Raw genomic sequence first — 27,431 nt, 5'->3', positions numbered from 1 at the left:
CGGACCAGAAAAGGAAGTGTACTGCAGACCAGTGCGGACCAGAAAAGCCCCCCCACCAAGGCCAGAGGCAGTGACTAGACATTAGAGAACACTTGTTCTGATATGATATGACATATGATATGGTATGGTATGGTATGGAATGATATGGTGAGTGTACACGTGTGGTAGAAGGAAAGAAGGCGGGCAGTGGAACAGTTTCTGGGAAGTTGGAGGGGCCTGGCCACTGTCTACTTACAGGAGGTTGGGGAGATGCAGCAGGGTATTCAGGCAAGGCTCTCTACATGTGGCCTGAGGTGTGTATATGCATCAAGTAGGGTCACCTACGACCACTGGAAGCCGTGACCAGCATTAGGAACATTAACTATAGAATGATGGTTCTGCATTATCCTCGGCAGCATCACTGAAGAATTAACTGACCGTAACTACCATTACCTTTGGGGAAGTCTTAGAACACAGTAGGGCTGCGGAGGAAATGAAAGCAGCCAGCACATTTGACTTTCTTTCCTTTCTTACAAAACAAAACATTCAGGCCAAATTTCCCCCAAAATGTTCAGAGACTGAACACAACATTTTCTTTCAGGGGAAGCATAATTATGTTCTGTCAAAACAGAACTCTCACACTGGTATAGTCATTATCAAGCAAGCCTGTATCGAATACTGCTTCACTGCAAATGTCAGCACCTCAACACTGAGGGTCTTTCTCAGAAATACTCTATTGACTTCACCTTGCGCTTTGAAGTCAAGGGGCCCGAAGAATCCCTCCCTCTACTGAGCTGATGACACCCTCATTCACTGTTCTATGTTCTGTGAAATATTCTTGACGTGACACCTCTAGCTATCAGAATACTTTTGAAAGTTCTCCAGATGGAACTAGTTTAAATTCTCAGCATCCTCTTATCTAAATGATGCTGAATCTGGTCCTGACTGAAAGATGGGATGGCTGAGTACCAACTGCACTTCTGTTCCTATTATGTTCTGTCAGCACTGAGGATTCGGCCATCCTCCTTTTCTATAAGAACTTGGACATCAAGAGAAAATACTATCACATGATTAATACCAAATTTGCCAACTAGGATGCCATGATGTAATAGATGATAGTGTGACTATTTTGACATTTTTAATCACTTGGCATTTAGTTGAATGTATTAAAAAAAAAAAAAAAACCCTAACCGTTCATGGAGCGGGGCCACACTTCGGTCAGGAATAAATGAGAGAGAGGGGAAAAAAAGACCAAGAACATGTCCTACTTGAGTGTAAAGTTGCAATGGCTGAGTTGTAAGAAAGTTGTAAAGAAGCTAATGGCTGAGTGCCAGAATGTTCAAGCACACACACACCTGGGGGCTACTTTATTATATGTGTCCAGCACAAATTCCACACACATGCAAACTCCATTTTTCTCTCCATGCACACCCCACTCCCTGCCCGCTCAGTAAAGTGCTTGCCTAGAGTGTCAAGGCAGAGGAGGATACCTGGTGGGAGCAGCCTTGCTTATACACTGAAGGCCTAAGTCAGCCATAGGCCTAAGTCAGTCATACATGCCTGCTAACACGAAGTCTTGGTCTCTGTGGGAAAACACTGACCCTAGAACAGATAGCTATAGACCTAGTAGATAGGTAGCCTCATCTCTCTATGGTTAAAAGTACTCAAGAGCCTGGTGAAGAATTTGCCTATAACCATGTCTAGTTTATACCAAGTGAAGAAAATCAGAATAGTAGCTGAATAAAAAGGGGGGAGGGGGACATGGGGGAGAAGGGCTGAGTGAAGAAGGAAGGGGAAGGACAGAAAACTGAAGGAACTGTGCTATAATTGCTGAAAAAGTCACTGAGACCACCATATATGTCATTCCAACTGCTGAGTTCTTCAGAGCATTTTTACGGCCAAAGGTCAGCCTAACTGACCTTCAGTATGCCAGGGAATCTACTGGGCAATGGCTACTAGGGAGATGGTCTGACCATCAAGTAAAGTTTTTTTCTTACAACTGTATTTACAAATGTATTACAGAACAGACTAAAAAGAAAGCCTCATATAGCAGAATACTTACATTAAGGTAGTCTGAATTAGCACCTACAACAAGGCATAGCATAACAGACTCCTTGAATTTTACAGTTTCCCTTTAAAATATTAAGAACCTTCCTATCATATCTAAGGCTATAATGCTTTTATCTGGAATCAGAATTTCAGACACTGTTTTAGCTAAATATTACTCTCACTGACTCTGAAAACCTTGGTCCCACAGGGATTGCGTTCCATACTTTACATTTGGCAAAATACTGCTGGGACCCCGGTCTTGGTGGTGTTAGTGAAACAAAGTTGCACAAATTAAGTTGTCAAAAACTTCAATTCGCAGATGTTTAATTACAAAAAAATCCACAATCTATGTATTTATGACTCTAATGTGCTTTTTCTCCAGAGAGCACATTTTCATGCATTAGGAAGACAATGTGACGTTACATAATCTGTCCACCACATGACTTCTCCACTGGGGCTCTAACAGGGAGGGTGCATCTCCCTAAGGCACCAACAGTGCTGGGGCCAGGCGGCTGCAGACGCGCAGAGGGGCACCTTGGGATATTTTAAACTCTTAAGGGAAACAAAACAACACTTCCTACATACTGAGCAGGCTGCTGTCAAGCTGTACACACATGACTGCTTAGTGCAATGAAGAGTTGGGTATTTATTCTCGCTCAGGCTCCAAGGCTTAAATTATATTTGGGGCCCTCTCCCCAGGCATTTCCACTGTGGTCTGGCTAGAAATGGAAGCAAGGTTAAACCTGGTCTGGGAATGATGTTTAACAACCCTTTCCTGTCTCCTCTGCGTGCAGAATTAGGGAAAGCATGAATCTGGATCACAGCATGTGCACTGCCTTAGAAAAGGAGACGAGGCATGTTTACTGTGTAATAAGAACTCCAGATCTACCCACAAAGGTCAACATGAATTTATTTAGCCTGGGAGAAGAGCCATCTGGCCCAATATTTAATAGGAAGTGAAAGCCAGGCATGACAGTTATTATGTTGATGTGGATGCCCCATACTGACATGGGCAAAGGAGAAGCGTATGTGGTTATGTGCGATGAAAAACTAGATGACCCCAACCTTCTAGACGGCCTGAGGCAGCATCGGCACATTTTGATTTCTAAATTACAATGTCAACATTAAGCCTCCTAGTTCTTGCCAATCTTAGAATGTTCCAGTCCTCGGGGACTACATTATGATCACCAGAGATCATTTTCTACCAACAAGAATGGCTCTTTGGAGACATGGCACACCACAGGGGTGGTATAGAAAATATATGAGTCTGTGTTATACTAGAGAGCGAGAACACCTGAGAGCTATTGATGAGGCTCCAACTGGCCAAGGAGGGTCTAGCCTGAACGTCAGTCCTATGAACTGTGGTGTGTTAGTGTTTAGAGCAAGCGTCTGCTTTCCCTTTCTAAAGATACAGAATAGGCACAAAACAAGAAGTTTATACAACTTATCAAAATACACGTAGTTTTCAGTGGGATATCCTCATCTCTTCACTACTTCCTTGTGTGTATGTTTTTTATATATATTATATTCATGTACTAGTGTTTTGGCTGCGTGTATGTCTGTGTATCATGTGCATGGCTGGTACCTGTGGAGAGGACAGAGCCAGATCAACTGGAACTATAGTTATAGATGGTGGTGAGGCAGCCCGTGGTGCCAGGAAATGAGCCTGGGACCTCTGAAAGAGCAGCCACTGCTGAGCCATCTCTCTTTAGGCTGAGTTTTTGTTTTGGTTTTGCTTTGTTTTCTTTGTTGCTATTGTTTTCCAAGGCCCAATTATTATTTATGTCATGGTTTGGATATGAAATACCCTGGAACTCCCCTCACTGGCAAGACTCAGTCCCCAGCTAATGGCTCCAATCACTGAACAACTGGGTAACAAAGGCTCTGATCTCATCCATGGATTATCCTACTGATGAGTTCCTAATCTGATGGCATCCGTGGGGCTTGCTTAGAGGGAAGTGGGAGTCCTTTGGGAGAGTCTCCATCTTGGCTGCCCTGATGTGAGCAGCCTCTTCCACCACAGGGTCTGCAGCAATGATATTCTTTGTATTTTACCACAAGACTGTGGTAACAGAACAAGTCCTATCACACGACAGAAATGTCAGAAAGATAACCAAAGCACCCTTTCCTTCTAAATCCTTTCTTTCAGCTCTCTGTCACACTGACAAAAAGTCTACAACCTGGTATACCCTGCAGAGCATACAAATGACAAATATGTCTTGGCCAGGCAGTGGTGGCATACACTTTTAATCCCAGCACTCAGAGGCAAAGGCAAGCAGATCTCAGTGAGGTCTAGGCCAGCCTGGTCTACAAAGAGAGTTCTAGGACAGCCAAGGCTACACAGAGAAACCCTGTCTCAAAACAAACAAACAAACAAAAAAATAACATGTTGTAAACACAGCAGGAAATAAACAGCAAACACTAAAACATTAGGCATCATCACGCAGTAGAGTGAGGGACGTCTCCTTTGGTGACATCACACTTACCGTGGTATCATTGCTGGTCACATAAACCAGGACATCAGAGGAGTTCCTGCCATTGATGTACCTGTAGCAGCTCCAAACACAGCTAATCAAGTAGCCCTGCAAGTAACAGTCATCAGATTTTTAATTTTCAAAATTAAAAAACAACTTAGAACAGTAAGAAGTCACACTATGAAGGCCTTATTGCATACACAGTTAATGTTACTGAACCTCAGGTATTTAAAGGGGGTGTACTGCCACAGCCTTGTTCAATCACAGTACACCCCAGTATGGTACTGATACTGGGTGGTGGTGGGGGTTAAGGATGGGACATTGGTCAAATTTATTAGACTATTTTACCACTGTACTACTTATTCTTTGGCAAGAGGTAAGCCAAACTTGATGTGTAGCCCAGGTTACCCTTAAGCTCCTCCTGCTTAGCACCCTGACTTCCAGTATTACATGCAGTAAGAATTTTGGCTTCTTAACTAACCCAGTTATGTTATGTGATTATGTCTTTGTTTTCACCCCAGGTGTGGGATGTGGGGCTGCTGCTTCAGATTGTCCATCCACAGCTCCTAACTATGATTTGTCTAGTGCTGTAGGATGGATGTGATTCCTGCCAGCTGCAGATGGTTTGCGTTTGGAATTCTGGGGACTCTTGAGAGGATAGAGTATAAACGTGAGATCCTGGGAGGACAGCTGCGGCTTCCCCTGCCGCTATTGGTTCTTGCTATTGCACTTGTTGCTTTTGCTACTGCTGGAATTCTGTTTGCTGGTTGGAAACAGTCTAACTAAGACTGGAACTCAAAGCCCTAATTAGCAGGAGGTGGTCTGAAAAGTCTATGCCCCCGTTCCCCTCTAAGCTTCTCTCTCCTACCCAGTGTTGGGGATAGGGGCGGGGTGGAGATGGTAGATTTAAGAACCCAATAAAGCAGCCAAAACATACTCCTATAGTTACAGGCATGTACTTTTCCAGTTTTTATTCTACAGGATTATCTGATTGTATTATACCACTGTCGAAACGAAGCATCTAAAGGTACCTAAGATTACCGCCCGGAAGAACACAGTGCTAGAAGTGACACATGAGATGCTGGGTCAGGAACTCTCTCTACGCTCTTGTTCCAACCATCTCTAATTGGATTAGAACTCAATTACTTTAAAATCCCTCCCCAATTTCAAACTTCTTTGACTAAAAAAAGGTTCAAGAGAGAACCTTTTCCATTTCTGGTAAAGATGTGAAATGGTATAGCCCCAAATTTCAAACAAGTCACCACAGGACCCGATAATACTCCCCTAGGGACATGTATATCCGTAAACTTTATTGCAGAGATGTGAAAAGTAGCATTGTTCACTGCAGCCAAGGTGGAGGCAACTGGATACCTGTCGTGTGATGGATGGATACGAGGCATGTCACACAGCAGGACACACCTGCAACTGTCCTGGTGAGAGCCACCACCCTGACACAGCTAGGTCATCTATGAAGCAGAAACCTCGATCGGGAAAAATGACTCCATCAGATTGGCCTGGAGGAGAGACTGATGAGGGAGGTGCCACCCCTGGGACTTAGATGGTATAGAAAAGGGAGCTGAGCGAGCCCTGAGAAAGGGCAGTGTGCATGGCCTCTCCTACAGTTCCGCCCTCAGTCTCCCTCAACAGACTGCGCCCCTGGAATGTAAAGCAAATACACCCTTTCTTCCTGCAAGCTGCTTCTGGCCATGGTCTTTAGCACAGTAATAGAAAGTAAACCAAGGTAGCAACTTAAGGGGTATGGGGAACCCCCACAAAGACCAACATGAGGTATGACTAAAAACGTTCTAAATGGACAGGGCAGCATTCACTTTTAGTAGCAGCACTTGAAAGGCAGAGGCAGAGCTGGCGGTGGTGGCGCACGCCTTTAATCCCAGCACTTGGGAGGCAGAGGCAGGCGGATTTCTGAGTTCGAGGCTAGCCTGGTCTACAGAGTGAGTTCCAGGACAGCCAGGGCTACACGGAGAAACTCTGTCTCGAAAAACCAAAAAAAAAGAAAGGCAGAGGCAGGCCTGATCTACACAGATCAAGTTCCAGGGTAACCTGGGCTACATAGAGAAACCCTAACTCAAAAAAATAAAAAATTACACAGTACGTATAGGCCTGGAGCCACAGCTGTACACACCTATAAATGCACTAAGAACACTGACTTACATTTCTTTTAAGAACATTTACTTATTTAGTGTGTGTGTGTATACACCAATGTATGCACAAGTACCCACACCCATGTGTGTGTTCACGTGCTCAGAAATGAACTTCTGGGAGCTCGATCTCTCCCTCCGTCTATGTGGATTCCAGGAACTGAACTCGGATCAGTTTACCAGCCTTTGTGCAAAGACCTTCACCCACTAAGCCATCTCATCAGCCCTTCTGTTACATGGTTGTACTCTGTGACTCGGGTTGAAGATCTATTGAATCTGCATCTGCTATGTTTATTGAAATATTTGCATCTAACTTCTGTGATGTTAATACTAAAAAGATACAGAACACTGTAATACATGTTGCAGTACTATATACTATATAACCTTAAATCTGGTCCCAAATACATTTTGTTTTTGTTGTTGTTTTTTGATTTACATATATGGATGTTTTGCCTGTATGTATGTATATCTGTCCACTGTGTACATGCCTGGTGCCACAGACATCAGAAGAGAGTGTCAGATCCCCTGGGACTGGAGTTATAGATGGTTGTGAGCTACCATGTGGATGCTGGGAACAGAACTTGGGTCCTCTGGAAAAACACAAGTACTCTTAACTACTGAGCCACGTCTCCTTGACTGGCCTGTGGAATACAGCTTAGTATTTCTCACACAGACAACAGAATAAACTGTAACGTTAAGAAATCAAGAGGCGAGCCAGGCGGTGGTGGCGCACGCCTTTAATCCCAGCACTTGGGAGGCAAAGGCAGGCGGATTTCTGAGTTCAAGGCCAGCCTGGTATACAGAGTTGAGTTCCAGGACAGTCAGGGCTATACAGAGAAACCCTGCCTCGAAAAACAAAAACAAAACAAACAAAAACAAAGAAATCAAGAGGCAACAAACTAGTTATTTTGTTTATCTCTCTTGCAGTCAGGAATACATTTAATATTTAGCCCATAAATAGAATATTTATGCTTACCTTAAATGTCAAAATAATGCCAATAAACAGAAGAATAATAAGGACCAAACAGGTTGGATTCACGGACATTATGTCATCTCTGTAGGGAAAGCTGGGAGGCTGAAAGGAAAGGGCCTCATTAGCAAACCTTATTCATCTTTCAAGACGTATTCCACAGACGGCGGAGGCACAATTGGTGATTATTATTTAGGACAGAAGCCTCTACCGATGAGACAGCAACAGTGAGTTAGGGAAAGCCAACACTGTAACTCAGGCAGTGATTCCAGTGAAGGGAAGGGCAGACAGACATAGTCAAGTGGGCAGTGCCCCTCCGCCATCCACTGCACCATGGGGGTCCACCACCAGTGTGGTGCTTTGTACACTCCTGGTGTTTGACGTGGTAGTGTTTTATTTTCTTCAGGTTCTGGATATTCTAAAGGCTGTGTGCAGGACAAGGAGGAGAAACTCACTAAATGAATATATTTGCTAATAACACATCTTTCTAGATAGCAAACTCTTACATGTTTGTTTTGTAAACAAGGATGAATTACTTTGACTGTGTTTTACTGGACTCTAGCTTGGGCTTGCCTGCAGCCTTCTTAGTTGACGGCTGCCTTTCTAACCCACCAAGTTTCAATTTGTCAGCAGCAGTCATCGGAGGAATGTGAACGGTCCCTTTCATTGCTAATATGTACATGATTTGCTACTGGCTTCCTAAAATATTTCACTTCTATTATTTGGTTTGTCATTACAAATAAAAGTGAAAGCTGATTTGTTTTACAGTATTATAATTCCTGTCAGCTCCAATAATATGTGGTTGTAGCATGTGATGGTTCCAAAGTGAGTGAATGGAGAATAGCAGACAAGGTAAGGTCAGAATGAAGCCGTTGAATGACCTGTGTGGTCTATGTCAATCTCTGCTGTCCATGGACAGTGCACCGCTCCACAGCACAGGCAGCTGCTGGCCTGTCTTCATGTGTTCTTAACATCACCACCAGCCAGTCCCGTACATGGTAAGTTTGTTGGGACTGAGTTTCTTCTTCTCTAGCAGCATGATTTAAGGAGCCCAGCAAGCAGATCATCAAAGAGTTAAAACGAAGCCTCAGCACAGAGGCTAATCCTCTACCTGCTCATCACGGATCAGGCCCCTTCAACTATCTCCTAAGAGGCAACTCTCAAAACTGGCACATGGCAACAGCCCATCAATAGTCCTGGCTCTTCAAATAGTAATAAAAAGAATGACAATGTAGACATCTCTAAGGAGCAAAACCTTGGGGCCTTCTGTGATGGGACAGGTCAGAGCAGGACTGTCAGCAAGACTACAAGCTTCTCGCCTCACTCCCTCCTCCCTCCTTGCCCTCAGCCATCCTTCCTACTGGACCATTTAGTTCCCAATGCCATGTGCATCCTGTAACCTCATCTCTCCTGGTCCTTACCCTGAGTTCAGAGACTACTACAAAGGCTGCATGAAATGAGCACATTGGCAGTCTGTAACCAAGGGAACGGGAAGCAGGCAGAAGTAGGAGGCCAAGTTGGGCACCTCAGCAGGACCTGGTCTCAAAATGAAATTCTAAAATAAGGAGGTAGCTCAGCAGGAAAGCGCTGATCTTGCATGTGGCAGGCCCTGGGTTTAATCCCTACTGCCACAGTAAAACACACACATACACACTTGTACAGGCGCACGCGCACACGCACACAAAATAAAATTATATAGAGAGAATCTTCAAGAGCGAACATTTGCTGGGCATTAGTAGTGCACACCTTAACCTCAGCACCTGGGAGGCAGAGGTAGGCTGATCTCTGTGAGTTCAAGGCCAGCCTGGTTTACAGAATGAGCTCCAGGACAGTTAGAGATACACAGAGAAACCTTGTCTCTCAAGAAACACAACAATGAAACAAAAACCAAAAAACAATAATCCTTCCCCCCAAAAAAGAGTAAATGCTTTGCCATTTAAACAATTTAAGGAAATTACATTTTCAGACACATTCATAATTTAAAAATCCAAAGTTAAAAAGCCTAACGGCCCATAATTACTCCATCTGATGCTGTTAGAAGCTCCTTAACACCCAGCCACCAATACTACTAGGATGTCCATAAAGGACTTAACAGGAATCAAGAGGAAAGGGGTCGCTGGGGAACTAAGTCTGGAAAGAACTCCACAGCAGTTTCCTGTCTCCCACAAGCCAACAGAGGAAAGTCGTCATCCAATACTGACACGGTGGGAGGGTCACCTACCAGCTGTCGTATATATTCCTGAATGGAGTTTGGATACACCAGCACGGTGATTGCAACCAAAGTGTTCAGGGCAAAATCAAAGATCTGGTAACAGAAGAATGGGATGATCCAGGCGGCGTGTTGCTAAAAATGAGAAAACAGAATGTTAGTGTGTTGGATATAAAAAGACACTGGGTCCATCACCATGAAGGGACCTGGAGGAACTGGCAGTCATTAGCCAGGCCACGATGACAGCTGGTGTGCAAAAAGCTGAAGCAATCAAGAAACAGAGATACTGGAGGGCTGGATAAATGGCTCAGCAGTTGAGAGCATTGTTGGTTCTTCCAGAGGTCCTGAGTTCAATCCCCAACAACTACACGGTGGCTCACAACCATCTATAACAGGATCTAATGCCCTCTTCTGGTGTGCAGGCATACATGCAGATAGAGCACTCATACATAAAATAAGTAACTCTTAAAAAAAAAACAAAACACTGAGTGTTCATAATGTCTGTTTTACCAGTTTTTCTAGTACCACAAAGGTGTTAGTGAGAGATTTCTGAAGACTCTTGTGGAAAACTATGAATCACTCTGTACTCAGCAAAGGTGACCTCAGATTACGCTACAGCAGCGGTTCTCAGCCTGTGGGTTGAGACCCCTTTGGAAGTTGAACAACTGTTTCATAGGGGTTGCCTAAGACCATCGGAAAACACAGATATTGACATTATGATTCATAACAAAATTATAGTTATGAAGTAGCAACGAAAATAAAATAAGTTTATGGCTGGGGGTCACAGTGACCTGAGGAACTGTATCAAAGGGTCCCAGCATTATGAAGGCTGAGAACCACTGCTCTAGCAGAAGGGCCTGAAGAAGGGCCCAGCCCTCACCTCACCACAGCCGCTTACCTTGTATGCACCGTAAGTAGCCATGGCACATATCAGGATCATGAGGAGAGAGATTGCGATAGCAATGCACATGTCTAGCAAAAGGTCAAAAAAAGGGGTGGGAAGAGACAATTAGATTCACTTCCGAACATAGTTAGTTTCTCTGCATTTTGTTTATAAACCAATTATAGGTGAAAACTTTACACTACATCAACCAACCAGAGCGAACAAGTGCCAGATGATGTCCTCACTAAATCCTAAGTGACTACATCATTGCAAAGCACAGAGGTGCTGCTTTCAGAAACCAAAGGCGGCCTTCTGGTCCTCGCTAGCTCGGTCATCCTGTAGCCACACAGGTGTCTGTCTGCACTTCATACACTCATGCATAAATCACAAATTAAAACTCTCTGATCCTTTACTCATTCAAATTTTAAAATGTTTCTATTCAAGACCCTAATGTCCCAATTTACTCTAAAGTGATCTCTCTCGTCTTACTTCACCACCCTGGCTGTCGATGTCACCCAACAGGATCAAACACTAACTACACTAACTGCTAGGTCTTATGTCTGAAGTTTTCTTCATTGGTAGTATGATCAAATTTCGTTTTAATGATGAAGGTGGTCCCAGGTAAAATCATCTTTTTTTTTTTTGAGACAGGGTTTCTCTGTGTAGCCCGGCTGTCCTGGAACTCACTTTGTAGACCAAGCTGGCCTCGAACTCAGAAATCCGCCTGCCTCTGCCTCCCAAGTGCTGGGATTAAAGGCGTGCGCCACCACTGCCCGGTAAAATCACCTTTTGTAAGGCTTCCCTCAGCACTCCAGCGGGTGCAGTTCCTGCCTTCCAGTCACTGTGCCCACCCCTGTCATGTGGAATTACAGCTACAGCACACATCATTATTAAACTTATTCTAATTGCTACTGGTGATTGCCAGTTTCTCCCCAGGTAAAAGGACAGCATACTGTGGGCTAGCACCACCATCTCGGTGAGAAATGACCCCTCTGGTAGCACGAGGCGGGTGCTGGGAACCTAGACGGAGAAGGTAGGATGAACACATGCTCCAGTCCTCCAGACTCAGTTCAGAGAATATGAAATATCTCATCAATGACATTTATACTAATTTCAATAATTATAATTAATCTGGTTTTTATGCGAAGGTATGATTTTTCTACTAACCACATTATGAAAAGCAACAACAGAAAAAAACCAAGATTGATGACTGAACAATGTTGTTTGGGAATGATGCCTGTACATAGAAGGCTCAAGGTGAACAATTTTTCCGGAAGCCTGTGCCTTTTAGGTGTAACTAAGCTGCTAACTTCTGATGCTAAGAAGGCAGTGAAGTAGCTCGACTCATTGTTTTTCAGAGATGTTTTATTCTTCTTGGATAAAGCAGATGTTCTTTTTGAACAGAAGATAAAATGAAGGTTTGGGGTTGCAGGACACTCTGAGGGCAAAGGCTGGGCTGTGACTAATTCTGCCATAGTGGTTAAAGCTAATTGCCAACTTGACTGGATCAAGATGGACCTGGATTAGTCCAGCATATTTCTGTGGTGTCCATAAGAGTATTTCTAGAATGCTAAATAAGAACAAAGGCCCTCACAAAGGCTGAGGTCCCTAACACAAAAGTAGGAGAAAGGTCCCTTAGAGCATGTATAAATGTCCCTACCCCTTCTGAGCTGCCCACAGTGAACTCAGATGACCTGAACTGTAAGAAATGGAGTGAAGGGAGAGGAAAGGGGATGAAAAAGGAGAAAAACCTTCTGTATACTGCCCCAGCCCCATGGGGCACTGAACTGGCATCAGAAGACCTGGAAGAGAGAACTGGAAGACGGGATGCAAAGAACAGCGGCTTGTCTATAGTCTGATCAAACTGCCATTTTAATTTTTTCACACAGGGGTTTTGTAGGAGGAGCTAAGGTGGGAGGAGTAAGGAGAGGAAGAAGAGGAGTTGGGAGAGGAAGAGAAAAAGGAAGAGGAGGAGCTAGAGAGGGCAGAGATGTAGGAGGATGGAGAACCACACAGGTATGGAGAGCACTTGTGGGGAACAACTTATAAACTTATAATTAGGTTAGCTAATTGGGATACAACTCTCTTTGTATGGGCATCTTGTTATTAATCATTATCAAACATATAAAGCCTTTGATTAATCTATAAGAATTAGAGTCTCATTCTCTTACTGGGCCTGCACTGATGGCGGAATGGTCTGGGCAATGCCCTGCCTTGCAGAGACAGCGTGGAAGATTGGCAGAGCCATCTCTCACGTTGGCATCTAGTGGGTGGCAGGGCTGGTGTTTCTGGCAGGCCAGTTCTAGCTGCAGCACGCACCTGGCCTCAGGCTGAGAAACATGGTGACTGGGGTAGGAAGAACCTCTGCAGTTTAGATAGTCAGATGAACCAGAGGCCAGTTTTAAATAATTACCACAACAGGGTTATATACACATAAAGGCAGGATGTGGGGATGGGGAGGAGTGTAGGTGTTCTCAGGGGGAGTACAGATATCTTCCAGAACAGGGTTTTGGCTGGGTGAAGAAGCAGGGAACAGGTCACTAAGACTCTGTCTATGATTCATTTGTTCTTATCTAAGCTGGCACCCTCCACCAGGGGTACCTATCCACAAGGTCTATGACCACCCGTTCTTATCCAGGCTGGTAATTTTCCACCAAGGCTGCCTGTTTACAAGATCTATAGCTATCTGTTCTAGGGTCAGTGTTTTCCCACAGAGACCAAGACTTTGTGTTAGCAGGCATGTATGTCTGACTTAGGCCTATGGCTGACTTTAGGGCTTCAGTGTATAAGCAAGGCTGCTCCTGACAGTATATTTAACAAGAAAAAAATAAATTTATGAAAACCAGGCCATTATAGGCTTTTAACTATCTTAAAGTTCTTTAGAGCAATAGATAATAAATATATAGACAGGCAAATAAACTCAAAGGTTTACTCAAGACATGAAAATATTAATATGCACTATACAAAGTCTTTAATAAGAACTGTGTGGCACACTCCAGAACTGACCCTAATTAGAGTCATAATTTCAAACTTCATGATTTATATCTTCATGCAAGAATATAAAACCCAAAGAATTAAAAGGTACAAACAAAATCCATGAGATGAAGTACATACACTATTGGCACTCATGTAAACAGCGAGAGGTGAGGACATTTTGGAAATCCTATTTCTATATGCACTTCTAACCAAATCTTCTGCACAAACTGCTACATCCCAAGCTCAAGAAAGTGATGGTTTGTACATGCTCAGGGAGTGACACTATTAGAAAGTGTGGCCTTATTGGAGTAGGTGTGTTACTGTGGGTGTGGGCTTTAAGACCCTCATCCTAACTGCCTGGAAGCCAGTACTCTGCTAGCAGCCTTCAGATGAAGAGGTAGAACTCTCAGCTCTGTCTGCACCATGCCTGCCTGGATGCTCCCATGTTCTTACCTTGATGATAATGGACTGAACCTCTGAACCTGTAAGTCGGTCCCAATGAAATGTTGTCCTATAAGAGTTGCCTTGGTCATAGCAGTAAATCCCTAACTAAGACAGGAAGCAGCTTGTGCAGACCCAAATTGTAAACCAGAACACAGAACAGGTAGGATGAAAACAGGCTACCACCTCCAAAACAGCTGCCAACCCCACAGAAGTAACACAGTACACAGTAAATAAAGCTTACTGAGGAACTAAAGCATATTCCTTCCTAGGGCTCTCAGGACAGCTCAGCAGTAGAATGCTTGCCTGACACGAGCAGGGCCCTGGGTCCAATCCCTAGCGTGACAAGCCCACAGCCAGTCGACACGACAAGCAGGAGGGGACTGTATGGCCAGCAGCTCTGGCCAGTGCTAGGACGACAACTCCCCATTCCATCAGAGCATCAGAGCACACTGACACCACACTGCTTCCTAAAATTCCTGCTTTAATACTGCACTTCTATTTTCAAAAAGGATCCTAAGAAAAGCTATACCACAGGTATTAAGGGCCATGATTAGAAAATGTTTCCTGAATCCAATGAGTCACTGAGACAGACAAGGCACATCAAAGTCACCTGAAACACCTGTGTCCGATCTTCTAGTTCTGTTCCCCAGCTCGTGGACTGCTCCTCAGCAGGCCTGCAGCTAACTCCGCTTACATCAAGACTTCTCTAACTTCTGGCCACACTGCTGGGAGCAGAGCTCATGAAAACAAACAGTATCACGAACTATTTTCAGTTGAACTTCCAACAGTATGTAACTACTCATAACGAAACGGAAAGCCCTCCAATGCCACAGTGAAGACTAGAAAACCCAAGCTTACGTCCTGCTTCGGGGGCCCCTCCTGAGGCCCCAAGCTCAGGGAAGAATAAACAATGAGATACTAATTTTTTACTTCCCTAAAACTGATGAGTCTAATACTCTCAATTTGTTGATTATTGATAACGTATTATTGAGAATCCTCAAAGAAGGATTCTATAACTTGCCAACTTCTGGTTTCATGGGTTTAGTTTAGTTTATGATAAGCTGCAAAGACTAATTTATCTTTGTTCTGAAGCCAATAATTAGCTATTATGGATGGGAAGAGAGGAAGGAGTTCTGGGAACAAATGGGGGCAGACAGACAGAAAAGTTCCAGGATTCCAGGACAGCCAAAGCTATCCAGAAAAAAAAAAAAAAGTTTATGTTTATGGGTGTTTTACCTGCATGTATATATGTGTACTGTGCGTGCAAAAGGCCATATGTACCCACAGAGGCCAGAAGAGGGCATTGCATCCTCTCAAACTGGAGTTAGATATGGGGACAAGCGACCATGAATATTGCTGAGAAACCAATGCAGATCCTCAGGAAGCAACAGTGCTTTAGAGCGGTGCTTCTAACTGGCTGTCTCTCCCTACCAAGTAGCTCTAGTAACTTGCAGACTTTTCAGCCATAATTATGTAGCTGACTGAACCCAATCTCAAGGACTATTTAATTCTATCTACGTCAGGGTTAAATACTTAAAGGCTTGTCTGATACAATGACCTCTAACCTACAAACCTAGTATCCCACCCCACCTTTGTAGGACCAAAAGCAGAGCCTCATGTATACTCTGGCAAGCATTCTTCCAGTGAGCTTTGTTCTCAGCCTTGTGTCTGGAAACAAGCCTCATTAGGTCGTTGTCAGGGGGGCAAGCTCCGACCTTACAATCTTCTGCCTTGGCATTCCCAATAGCTATGATTACAGAGCTAAGCATCCAGGCCCAGCTGACCTAGCAGTTTATTTTAAAAAGGCGATCAACATACAGAAAATAAACATTAAGAGGAAACAAGTTTTTTTTTTAAAAGATTCAAATCAATGCCTACCTTTGTAGCCACATAATATTCAATCATTCCTCTAGTTAGTTAGTCCTGTTAAGTGTCATGTCATCCACCCAGCACTTTCTTACCTCCCCACCCCTGCCTCTTTGAGACAGGGCTTCTCTTGGCTGTCCTGGAACTCAGAGATCTCCCTGCCTCTGCCTCCCAAGTGCCAGGATTAAAGGCATGTGCTAGCTTCACCCTGCTTAAATCATTCTTAACAGCAATTATACACTATTCATTCAGTCTTCTCAAGTGTGTGGCGTGGACCATGTAAGAAACCTCACACATGCTGCAATATGCATGCAGGGCTTACAAAATGATTATTGTTTCAGTCTGAAGACCAGCAAGCCTCTCTTGTCAGACAGTGCATTTGCCTAGCTTGGCCCTGGGAAAGTGTACAGATTACCAAACACCAAGAGGACTACAGTGCTATCATTTAAATTTCCCAATTACCTTAGAAAGAGACTCCTATGCCTGGAAACAGTGAAAGACAACACATCTTTACAGGTCAATCAGACACTGACAGGCTGGGCGTGGAGACACGTTAGTTAATCCCAGTACTCTAGAGGCAAGCAGATCTCTGTGAGCTCCAGGCCAGCCAGAGTGAAACCATCTCAAAGCAGAACAAACAAACAATTAGGGACTGTAAAGAAATTCCACGGGCTGGAGAGATGTCTGAGAGGGTAAGAGCACGGGTTGCTCTCCCAGAGGTCCTAAGTTCAATTCCCAGCACCCACATGGTGGCTCACAACCATCTGTAATGAAATCCAATGCCCTCTTCTGCTGTGTTAGAAGACAGCTACAGTGTACTCATAAATAAAATAAAATAAATCTTTAAAAAAAGAAAAAGAAAGAAATTCCATTTGTATCTGACAAGGTCCCAGCCTTTAAGATATCATAACCCTGACTATTTGTTTACTGCTTCTTTGTATGTCTGTTGGTTTGGAGGTATGGTCTTCCACAGCTCAAAGCTGGCCTTGAACTTGTTATGTAGCTCAAGAGTAGCTGGAATTTCTGATCCTTCTGCTTTAGCCTCCCACTTTCTAGGATCACAGGCATCCTGAATCTTTTTTTTTTCTTTTAAGATTTCTTTATTTTATGTATGTGAGTACACTGTAGCTGTCTTCAGACACACCAGAAGAGGGCATCAGATCCCATTACAGATGGTTGTGAGCCACTATGTGGGTGCTGGGAATAGAACTCAGTGCTGAGCCATCTCTCCAGCCCCACCCGGGATTCTTAATGATATTACATGGTAGAAGATGGGTGTGCAGCTGTGTTCCTGTATTTCATTACCAGCTTATTGTCCTCGGGCTCCTCCTCCTGGCCCTCCTCCTATAGGACTCTGTCTTCCTCTCTCTCTTCCCTTCCCACCACCCAAAGCAAACAGGTTCAATCCACACCTCTCCTGGGGAATCCGGTCTGACTCCTTTCTCTGTTTGTATTTACACTACTTTCCATGTTTCAATCACAAGAGCTCCATCTACATACCCAGTCAGTGAGGGTTTAACTGAGCAGTTACTACAGACCTCATCCTAGGCCTGTTCACAGCCACATCTGTGTCAGATTCCATCACTTCCTTTACTTCTCAGAGGACACTCTGAAGTCAGCAGAGGTTGGCAGTAAGCTCAGGGAGCAGCCATTCAGACTGAGCCCTCCAGTCTGAATGACTGGAGCCTGCACACTTCAAGTCAAAATCTAGTTTTCACCTTTAAGTGTGTCTCCACCGACTTCCTCCAGCTTCTCTTACCTATGTGGACATGTAAGTCATCTTTGACCATCCTCTCACCAACTTCTGTCCACATCCAGCCTCTCTTCCATCCCCAGTGCCTCCTCACTACAGCAGAATGTCTGAGATCAGAACCCTAGGCTGTGCTCCAAGCCGCTCAACAACAAACCACTCACGTCTTCGGTCAACAGCAAAAGGGGTCCTTACGTTACACAGCAGTTCACACATTGACTTAAGCACACTTGTTTCACTCTGAGGATAAAATCCACAAAACCAGGGGCTGGAGTGATAACGCAGCAGTTAAAGGCGCTGGCCGCTCTACCAAACGTCCTGGGTTCAATTCCCAGGATGACAAGGCAGCTCATTACCAACTGTGAGTCTAGTTCCAGGGGGTCTGATATCTTCTTCCTCTGGCCTCCATGTACTCATGGTACAGATATATGTGCAAGCAAAGCCGTACACAGTAAAAAAGCAACAAACAACAACAACAAAAGCCACAGCACTCACTACTCTTTCAACTCCTTATAATTTCTCAAAAACGAATCTCTGCAGCTTGAGGCAAGCTTCCATCTGCCTCCAGCCACACTTTTTTTTTTTTTTTTAATGTGAGTACACTGTCACTGTCTTCAGACACACCAGAAGAGGGCATCAGATCCCATTACAGATGGTTGTGAGCCACCATGTGGTTGCTGGGAACTGAACGCAGGACCTCTGGGGAGAGCAGTCAGTGCTCTTAACCACTGAGCCATCTCTCCAGCCCTGAGCCATACTTTCTTAAACTCATATAAAGTTCTACAATGCTGATCATCAGTTTGCCTAACCTGCCCTTTGTGGTCATGATTAGCTCTGCCTCTCAATTAGCCAAGAAGTAAACAAGGCCTGCACTACAGGTATCGCTAGGCTGGCCATCCGTTGTCATTCAGCCTCTCCCCGATTCCATTGCTGGGAAAGGCTCCATCATAGCTAACCAGCAACAACCACTTCCTGGAAGGAAGGCAACTCCTGGAGCTATCAGAATACCCAGAGAGAGAGGTATAACCCTTTTCATCTTCTTTCCTGATATTTCTTCATTCTCTGTTGCAAAAAGCCAAAGTGTATGGCAAAGCTGGGTGTGGGAGTGTATGTATAAAATCCCAACATCAGGAGCCAGAGACAGAAGGATCAGGAGTTCTAGGTTAGTTTTTGCTACATATAAAGTTCCAGGTCAGCCTTAACCACATGAAAGCCTGCCTCAAAAAGTCTGTTAGAAAGTAATAGTTTTTAAATGTATAAATTCCAAACTGGCAGAGTAGCCCATCCATCAACTGAGCACTTGGGAAGAAAAAGCAGGAGGGTTGAGAGGCTCAAGGTCATCCTTGGGTACACAGTGAATACTGAGACAAACCTCAACTAAATATAATACATGACTCTGCCTCTTAAGAATGGGAAAAGGATACTCACATAAGATATGGAAAATTTACTATCTGATACTCATTAAGAACACAGGGCATAGGCAGCACGTAAGTATTTGCTGATTTAATTTGTAATGATGGAAAGAAAGAAAATAAAGTTAAAATAGCAGCTCAAACAGGCCCTTGAATCAATATTTGTAATTTAACAGAAAAGACAGACAGCCAGACTCCTTGTCCCGAGGAATCCCAAAATATCACCAGCTGTTATCTGACGTACTTACTGGCATCATCCATGAACTCAAATTCACCTCCTAGTTCAGAGCCTGAAAAGTGATACTGATCGGGATCTGCCAGGGCACTCAGCAGCATCAGCAGGACCACAGCGTTGATGATCTGCAGAAGAGAAAAGGGACATAAGACATCCAGGCCAGAGTCTCAGATCACCCATGGTGCTTCATGTCTGGCAGCTGAGGAAGCGTGCAAAGGCTCCCAGGCTGATTCTGGCCAACTCTGCACAGCTAAACTGGGGAGATGGCTCGGCAGGACAAGCACGAAGACCTGAGGTCCGATCTCCCGAGTCTGCTTAAAAAGTGCAACGGTGGATCAGTGACATGGATAGAGGTGCTTGTCATCAAACCTGATAATATCAATATTCGGTCAATCCCCAAAATCCACACGGAAGAAGAATCAACTCTTCCAAGTCGTACTCTGACCCTCATATGTGCACAGACACAGACACATAACACACACATAATTTTTTTAGTGCAGTGTTGTGTACTGGGGAGCAGAAATGAAGCACAGGGGACAGGCAGGTTCCTGAAATGTAGTAGCCAGCCAATCTAACACCCACGTGCATGCACCATGCACACGCACGATGCCAGAGGCTGTGAGAAGCACTATCACCACACACACACACACACACACACACACACACACACACCGGCTGCCCCCAGTCTCTGACTTCTGCGGAGGACGGTGTCCTTCACACTCAGCACACCCACGTGGAGATGATCACAGCCCACGTCTCCCACCTGTACTCATTCCTTCCTGTGTGTTTCTTATTGAGTGTACCACACATTGTGATTAAACAGGACAGCGCTCAGACGTGACAGTAAGGACTAATATGTCAAGTCCCGAGCCCTGCAAGCCCTCTGGTTAGTTAGAGCAATGCAAGATAATCCCCACTGTGAGAAAACTGAGACTCAAAAGTTAAAAACACTGCTCAAGGGCTAAAGAGATGGCTCAGAGGTTAAGAACACCAACTGCTCTTCCAGAGGTCCTGAGTTCAAATCCCAGCAACCACACGGTGGCTCACAACCATCTGTAATGGGGTCTGATTCCCTCTTCTGGTGTGTCTGAAGAGAACAATGGTGGTATACTCATATGCATAAAATAAATAAATAAATCTTTAAAAAAAAATGCTCAAAATCAGACTAGAGAGAGGAGATTTGACGCGGGAACTTAAATCGCAAGCCTTCGTGTCTTCTGCTCAGGTGTGTAACTGCATCATCTGGGCTCACCCCCTCACCCCCCTCACCCCCCTCACCCCCCTCACCCTCCTCACCCTCCTCATCTCTCTACACCCCACCCAAGTTCAGAAACACGAGTGTGCTGTTTTACTCTTCTCAGAATGGTGAGAAAAGGCCTTTTACTAACATTAACTAAAGACACATCTTACTATTTGGAAGCACTTACTACAGAAGAGATTCAGACAGACCATTTGGTAAACACCCACTGCAGAAGTTTTTAATGTGACCACTGACAGATCATTTTAGAATTGTTGTATGACTTGGATTTTGTTTTCCTTCCTCGAGTTTCCACATGCAGCCTGATGAGAACAATCAATTCACAGAATACATACACATTCATGACTGATTACTTTATTACCTCATACTTTAAGTATGAGGTCAAGGGGGGGAGGGTTGAGAAAGGGTCTCACATAGCCCAGGTTGGCCTTGAATTTACTATCCCCGCCTTCAGAGTGCTAGAAGCTCTTAAATTACTGGAACACAAACCACCATGTCTGGTGTATGGTGCTGGGGACCATACCTGCCCTGTTTCTGACAGCGTGATGCATTCCTGCTCTCCCCACTTGGTCTCCTCTTGTGGGTTCCCAATAGTGCTGTTGGTTCGATTTATCCTCTCTCCCCAGTATTCCCTACTGCTTTACAATTGCACTTGCCCAACCTTGAACCCTGAGGCCTCTGTATCTCAGGGTTAGTCCAGGAACTGTAGCCTCCAAGTTCCCCTGAACTTTGTGCAGTAATTCAGATAACGATCAATGGTTGGGCTTGGTGAGTGGCTAAGCAGGTAGAGGGATACTTGATCAGGATTTGATGAAATGATTTGATCCCTGGCCGGAAAGAACTGACTCCTGATTTTGCTCTCTGACCCGTATACATACAATACATACACACATACACACATAGTGTGTATGCATGCATATATACGTACATGACACACACACACCACAAATACACAGAATTTTTTTTAATTTAATTTTTTTTCTTTGGAGGTCTTATTATGCAGCTCTGGCTGGCCTAAAACTCACAAAGATCCACCTGCCTCCTGAGTGTTATTCTTTAAAAAAAAAAAAAAAGTGGTAAGTTCTTGTCTTCCAAATGACTACCAACAACAATAAAATGAAAAATAACAAAACAAAAACCACTACTCTTACCTCAAAGGGCTAAAATAGTTAATCCTGGAGTTACCCCAAATTCCATGTTCCTCTTCCACATATGCTGGTGGAATATCAGGTAGACGGACATAGAAAGCGGGAATTTCAGCTCCAAGCCTCAGATGCTGACAACATCCTTAGCTTCTGGTTGATGGAGTCTGGGGTTTGTACATTCCAAGTAACTACCTAATAGTCCCAGAGATGCACGGGTTCATGCAGAGGCGGGTAATAAGCAGCTATCATGGGGCTAGAGATGGCCCTCGACTTACAACATTCCAGGCGGCCCACATCCCTGAGGTATAAGCCGTGAACCTCTCAGGAGGTTTGTGGAAAGCATGGTTCTTTCCAGCTCTCCCTCACATGATTCATCCTGTGCTGCTTCTTTTCTGAGAGCTGAGACCTTTCTGAACAATCAGTCTGGCCTGTCTTTTCTGTATTACTACTCAACAGCTGGACAGGACTTTAGCACAAATGGAATGAATACAGAAGTGTCCATGAGGACTTGGGTCAACACAAAGAGGTGGAGCAATAGTCGTCATGGTAACTAACAAACATGGTCAGATGGAAGAAGCCAAATACAAGCTAAAGCCCCAAGAGACTACTGAGTTTGAACTTCCTGAAAGAGAAGACAGAAATCATTAGATCATCAAACCATGACAGTGCTAAGACCTGCCAGGAGTATAATGGCCACAGCTAGTCTCTCTGCAAAAGACCCAGCAGACACACCCTGCTTTCCGTTTTCTTGCTTGTGTTTGGGCTGTGTCTTTCAGTGAGGTGGGTACCAATAGCTCCTGTGATGTCAGCACGTTTTTCCTTGTTCTTAATTACTTAGGTAGTATGATATGAGGCCCCTGTGCATTCTCCAGAGACCCAAAATGCTTCCAGCCTTAAATCATGTATCAGATCTCAAACAAACATGCAGCTTACACCTAAAGCACCACCGAGGACTGTCACCAGCTTATCTATCTTTGGGCCTCCTGGCTCCTGCACCTGGTTCCCCTCTCTCATCTCCCAGATGCCCCTGCCTCTGACTATGCCTGTCTTTTACCCACAATAAACTTCCTCCTCTGCCACTAAAAAAAAAATCAACATAACCGGTGAGCTGGCAGCTCAAGACTCTCAGTGAAGCAGGGCACGGTGCCACCGGTGCCGCCGGCCTTTGATCCCAGCACTCCAGAAGCAAAAGCATTGACTGTCAAGACTAATAAAGCCAATATGCAAGGGCAGGAGAAACAATCCCAACCAACTTCTCTGAATGGACTTGGTTGAGCTCTGGTCGTCACTCTTACATTGACTATATATACACTCAAACTGCAGGACTCAAAATGGATGAAGTCGTACATATCTTTAAAAAAGGAGGGGGGAGGGCAAGACCATGTAATTAACAAGAAATATAATGGACAGTTTCCCCAGAATCCTGCACCCTCTGCAGGCACTGGGCACACAAGTGGTATGCTGACAAATATGCAGGCAAAATACCCATGCACGTATAAAAAATAAGTATTTGCAAATAAGAAACGTGTTTTGAAAAATACACTAGACAGTGGGAAGAGGCAAAGGATGCCCTCCACCCCCACCCCCAGGAAAGGCAAAAACACCTGATGCAGTCTTCTTATGAGATCTGTGCTTTGGAAGGAAGAAAGCAGTCATGTGACTTTGATTCTACGTGTGTGATGAGGCAGGCCTGGCCCAAAACCTAGTCAAGGCTGAGCAATGGGGACCTTAGAGCTGCATTTTAAAACACCTAGTGTTGAGAGGCTGGGGTTGGCACAGGTAGCAGGGAGAACAAAGCCCAGAATGAGAGGGCTTCAGTGGCTCACTCCGGGGAGGCTAAGGCAGGAGCAGCACTATAAATAAGGACAAGGTTCAGCTCCACAGCGGATCCAAGGCTGAGAATCAGGCCCCTGTGACACACACCGTCACTCATTCTCAAGAGTGGTGATCTGAGACTGCCAACAGGGATCCATGCATGCAGACAAACGTGTAGAAGGCAGTTCCACAGGTACACCCTAAAACCATAAAAGCTGCTTCCCCATCGAGACCTGTGACCTCCCCAGGCACAGGATTTTGTTCTGGCTTACAATACCAGATGTGAACCCCCTCTTGTAGATCAAATGGAAAGGTTGTTGGTCCTACCCATGACAGCAGAGGCCGCTCGGGCAGGAACATCCTGTCTGCAGTGTTGGTATTCTGCATGCAGGGTCCACAGCCAAGCAGGAATGTGGCAAACGGTTCTCCACTGGCACCTACATAGCTCCCTCTGGCACTATGAAAGCCAACCAGCAGGACGGTAGTTCAGTCCCAGCTTAAGTCCTTTATGTCCTGTAGTCTCATCCTGCAGACAGCCTCCTCAACAATAGGATCTTACTACCTAGTTCTGGCATACAAGCAACAGCAGTAGCAACAGCCTTCAAGGGCTTCCCTGGCTAACAACTCACAGGAGGCAGAACTCCTAGCACTGGGTTTTCGTTAAATGACGTTAAGTCCTCTGGGAGTATCCTTTTCCACCCATATAGGGAAACTTTCAGATTTTTTTTCCTTTCAATTTACCCATCCACACTTGGGTTGTAGATACAAGGAAGTACTACTGTACCTAGTTGTCTTTCCAAATCTGCAACACTCAAGGGTTATATGTCACTATTGATAAAACCTTTTCCAAGGATGGGCAGGACAAGGCAACATCCCAAACCACCATCCCAAAACAAATGGTGGCATTACAAAGATAATCTTGGTGCAGCACCCTGAATGTCTACTGTCATGTATTCTGAGCAAGTGGCAGGTGACAACTAAGACACTAAAGGGGAACATACACCGGGCAGAATCCAACAGGAAAGGTTCCATCCACTTGTATCAACTGCTTCCTCCGCAGACCAAGGCTGGGTAGAAAGCCTGAATAGGAGAGGTTTTAACTGGCTTTCTGTAATCCGCCATCATTCTATTCTCTCTGAGCCATTTCCACAGCCTGGAGCTCCTCCATGGAGCCTCCCTACCTGGCAGTCTTCTCAGACCTATTTAGTGATGTAGCCCTGTTCTCCCTGGCTGCACCTGCTGGGTTCCTGGGTCAGATGGCCTAGGTTTACACTGTGGCTGTAGCCTTCATTGTTGACTCTCAAGCCACCACGCCTTGGCTGGGCAAACCATCTCCACCCCAGAACAGAACCTTTTGCTGGAGTGGAGGGCAATGTAGCCTCCTTAGTCTTAGTCTGAGGGATAATTACTACCCCCGGGCCAGGCTTGATCACCGATGCCTTCTGGCTCAGGCTTTAGAGTCTCCCAGCAGCTCCTCAGCAGTTGGGTGGCTTTCTGTCAGTTTTTCCCTCAGCAACTCCAACCAAATACAAATCTTGGCACATTTGTCCTCACAGTAACCCAGGCAAACTTCTTCCTCTTTTTCTTATTTCCTCTAGGCTGCTCTCTCACTAGACGGACTCTCTTCGTACGCTGGTCTAAGTCACTTAGATCTGCCAAAGCCTTTCCTATCGTGCCCCACTGATGAACTCAGCAAAGCCACTGAAGCTCTACACCAACCTCGAGGTCCCTGCTGGACCAGCCTATCCTTTAACTCCTCTGTGGACATGGCTCTATCTGGCCCAGTGTACTGGGGTTCAGACAGAGCTTCTCTTATTCCTAGTTTCCTTAATAGCATCTTGAGAAGTACCTTTTATCATTTTTACCATCTCTGTCATTCTCTGTCATTGTCAAATCAGAGACAAACGCGGAGGAGGAATCGAGCAGCACCTGCCTTTCTCGTTGCCCCTTCACATAAACCAGGTTCCTGCCTGGCCATCAAGTCAGCCTCAGACGCATTTCTAACTACACATAGCAACAGGCAAGCAACCTACGCTGCTGCTTGCCAAGAGCTGATCACTGTGCACTGAATCTGAAAGACTGTAAATTTTTCTCTAAGCTTTTGCTGTTGGGGTGTTTGTATCCATGTAGTGGACATCAGGAATGTCGCCCCATAGCACACAGATGAAGACTACTATCTTAGAATTCCTCCTATTGATACTCCTAATCCTGATAGCTTACCTTAGCTGTATATCTTCTCACTTCCCATAGCAAGAACCATGCAGCCACTTGATACACTAACATACACCATGCAGCAGAGGCCACTGTATCACAACTTCCTCTGCGGATGCTCCCCACTCAGGCATACTCAGGATCCTCCCCAACTCACACTGGGTTTTGTTGAATGCCCATCAATTATGTTGAGTAACATAACGTTGTGTAACAGCACACAGGTCTACTCACCCCAGATAGGGAGCCTACAACAGATCAAAGTATGGATACCACCTAAGACCAATTTGGTGAATCGTGAGTCCTATTGAGGTTACTTATAGGAGCAGAAATGACTCAAAACATAATAGCTGCATCACCAAGGCCTACCCCAGCATGGGTGACAGCTCACAAAAGCGGGAAGCGTGGAACACACTGCACAGCCTGCAGGCTCAACAGGCCTGAGAGTATTCTTTCCAAGTGACTCTGGTCTAAACTTCTTCCAGGAAGCTCAGCAGAGCAGGTTTCTGCATCTTCCAGGCAGCTGGTCTGGTCTCAAGTCTTCACAGCTCAGCTTGTCTTGAGAGTCAGTCTTCTTTGCAGCTCAGTAAACTACTCTGAAAGCAACTCTGCCTTTATTGCATACAATGTGTGTGTGTGTGTGGGGGGGGGGGGGGGGGCAACTAGTAAATCTGGTCAGTTTCAGGGACTTCCTGAAGCTGTTCTCAGTTGTTTACCTTCGTGTTTAAAGGGATTCCCTGCAGGATGGAATGTTTCCATTTCTGAGGAAACTGTTATACAACAGGGTAACCCTAAGAAACTTAGAAATAAGAATTCCCTTGGAGAGCAGAAATTGGTTGGCCTAATGGCAGGCCTGGGGACACAGCCCCATGTAGGTGGTTGTAGGAGTATGAGAAGTTTTTCTACAAACTCCGTAAGTAAAGTTGGGATTCTTGACTTCCAGCAGAAAAGAATTTCGTGGTGAGCCAGTATCAAGCAGAGTTGGTGTTTATTAAGAAGAGGTTTTAGGAGCCAGTCTTGGTTACACTCAGGTTACATCTCAAAAAGTTGCTAGAAAATCTTTTTTCTCCTCCTTTCTCCTTGATAAGTGGAGATATCCTGGATGTAATTTGAATCTGAGAGGAGCCTGAACTAGGAACCACTAGAGCTGCAATAGGAGATTCATATACAATATTTCTTATAAACTGGATTTCTGCAAGAGTCCTAGAAGACTGCCGGTTTGTTGACAGGAAGGGAGAAACGCCTTCAGCCTCTGGATAGGTGCTGAAATTCTTGCTTCTCTGTGGCCAAGAGGCTTCAACTGGAACCAAGGTAAAGGGCTTTTTTTCTTCTCATGTCCCCCAAATATCCTCTGCACTCACTTTCCACCTTGCAGCTGGCCAGAGCCAAATATGATGATGGTGAGCAGTCCCCAACCACATACCAAGGTTGTTAGCATTTACTCTAGGCTCTGCCCACAGTTACTTGGCAAGAGCCAGATGTGCCTGACTCACTATAAAAGGGGCTGTTTGCCCCCTCCCCATCTCCCTATCCCCCCCCCATATGCTCACGGCCAGCCTCTACACCTCTTCTCTCTACCTCCCTCCCTCTCTCCCTCTC

The 27,431-nt window shown here is 44.9% G+C and overlaps 1 protein-coding gene across 1 annotated transcript in view; it reads right to left on the bottom strand.

Moving 5' to 3' along the window:
• Laptm4b (lysosomal protein transmembrane 4 beta) overlaps positions 1–27,431 on the bottom strand; it is a 39,418-nt gene that overhangs the window by 2,650 nt on the left and 9,337 nt on the right. The window contains exons 2-6 of the mRNA XM_028767839.1: positions 19,420–19,531; positions 10,739–10,812; positions 9,853–9,975; positions 7,638–7,736; positions 4,515–4,610 (exon numbers count right to left, since the gene is read on the bottom strand). Coding sequence (XP_028623672.1) covers positions 4,515–4,610; positions 7,638–7,736; positions 9,853–9,975; positions 10,739–10,812; positions 19,420–19,531 — 504 coding nt within the window. The remainder of the gene's footprint in view (positions 1–4,514; positions 4,611–7,637; positions 7,737–9,852; positions 9,976–10,738; positions 10,813–19,419; positions 19,532–27,431) is intronic.

The sequence above is a fragment of the Grammomys surdaster genome, unplaced genomic scaffold (genome assembly GCF_004785775.1).
Source record: "Grammomys surdaster isolate TR1022 unplaced genomic scaffold, NIH_TR_1.0 63, whole genome shotgun sequence".
In the NCBI taxonomy this organism is placed as follows: domain Eukaryota; kingdom Metazoa; phylum Chordata; class Mammalia; order Rodentia; family Muridae; genus Grammomys; species Grammomys surdaster.
The sequence above is the reverse complement of the archived record's forward strand: the minus strand, read 5'-3'. Positions and strand labels throughout refer to the sequence as shown.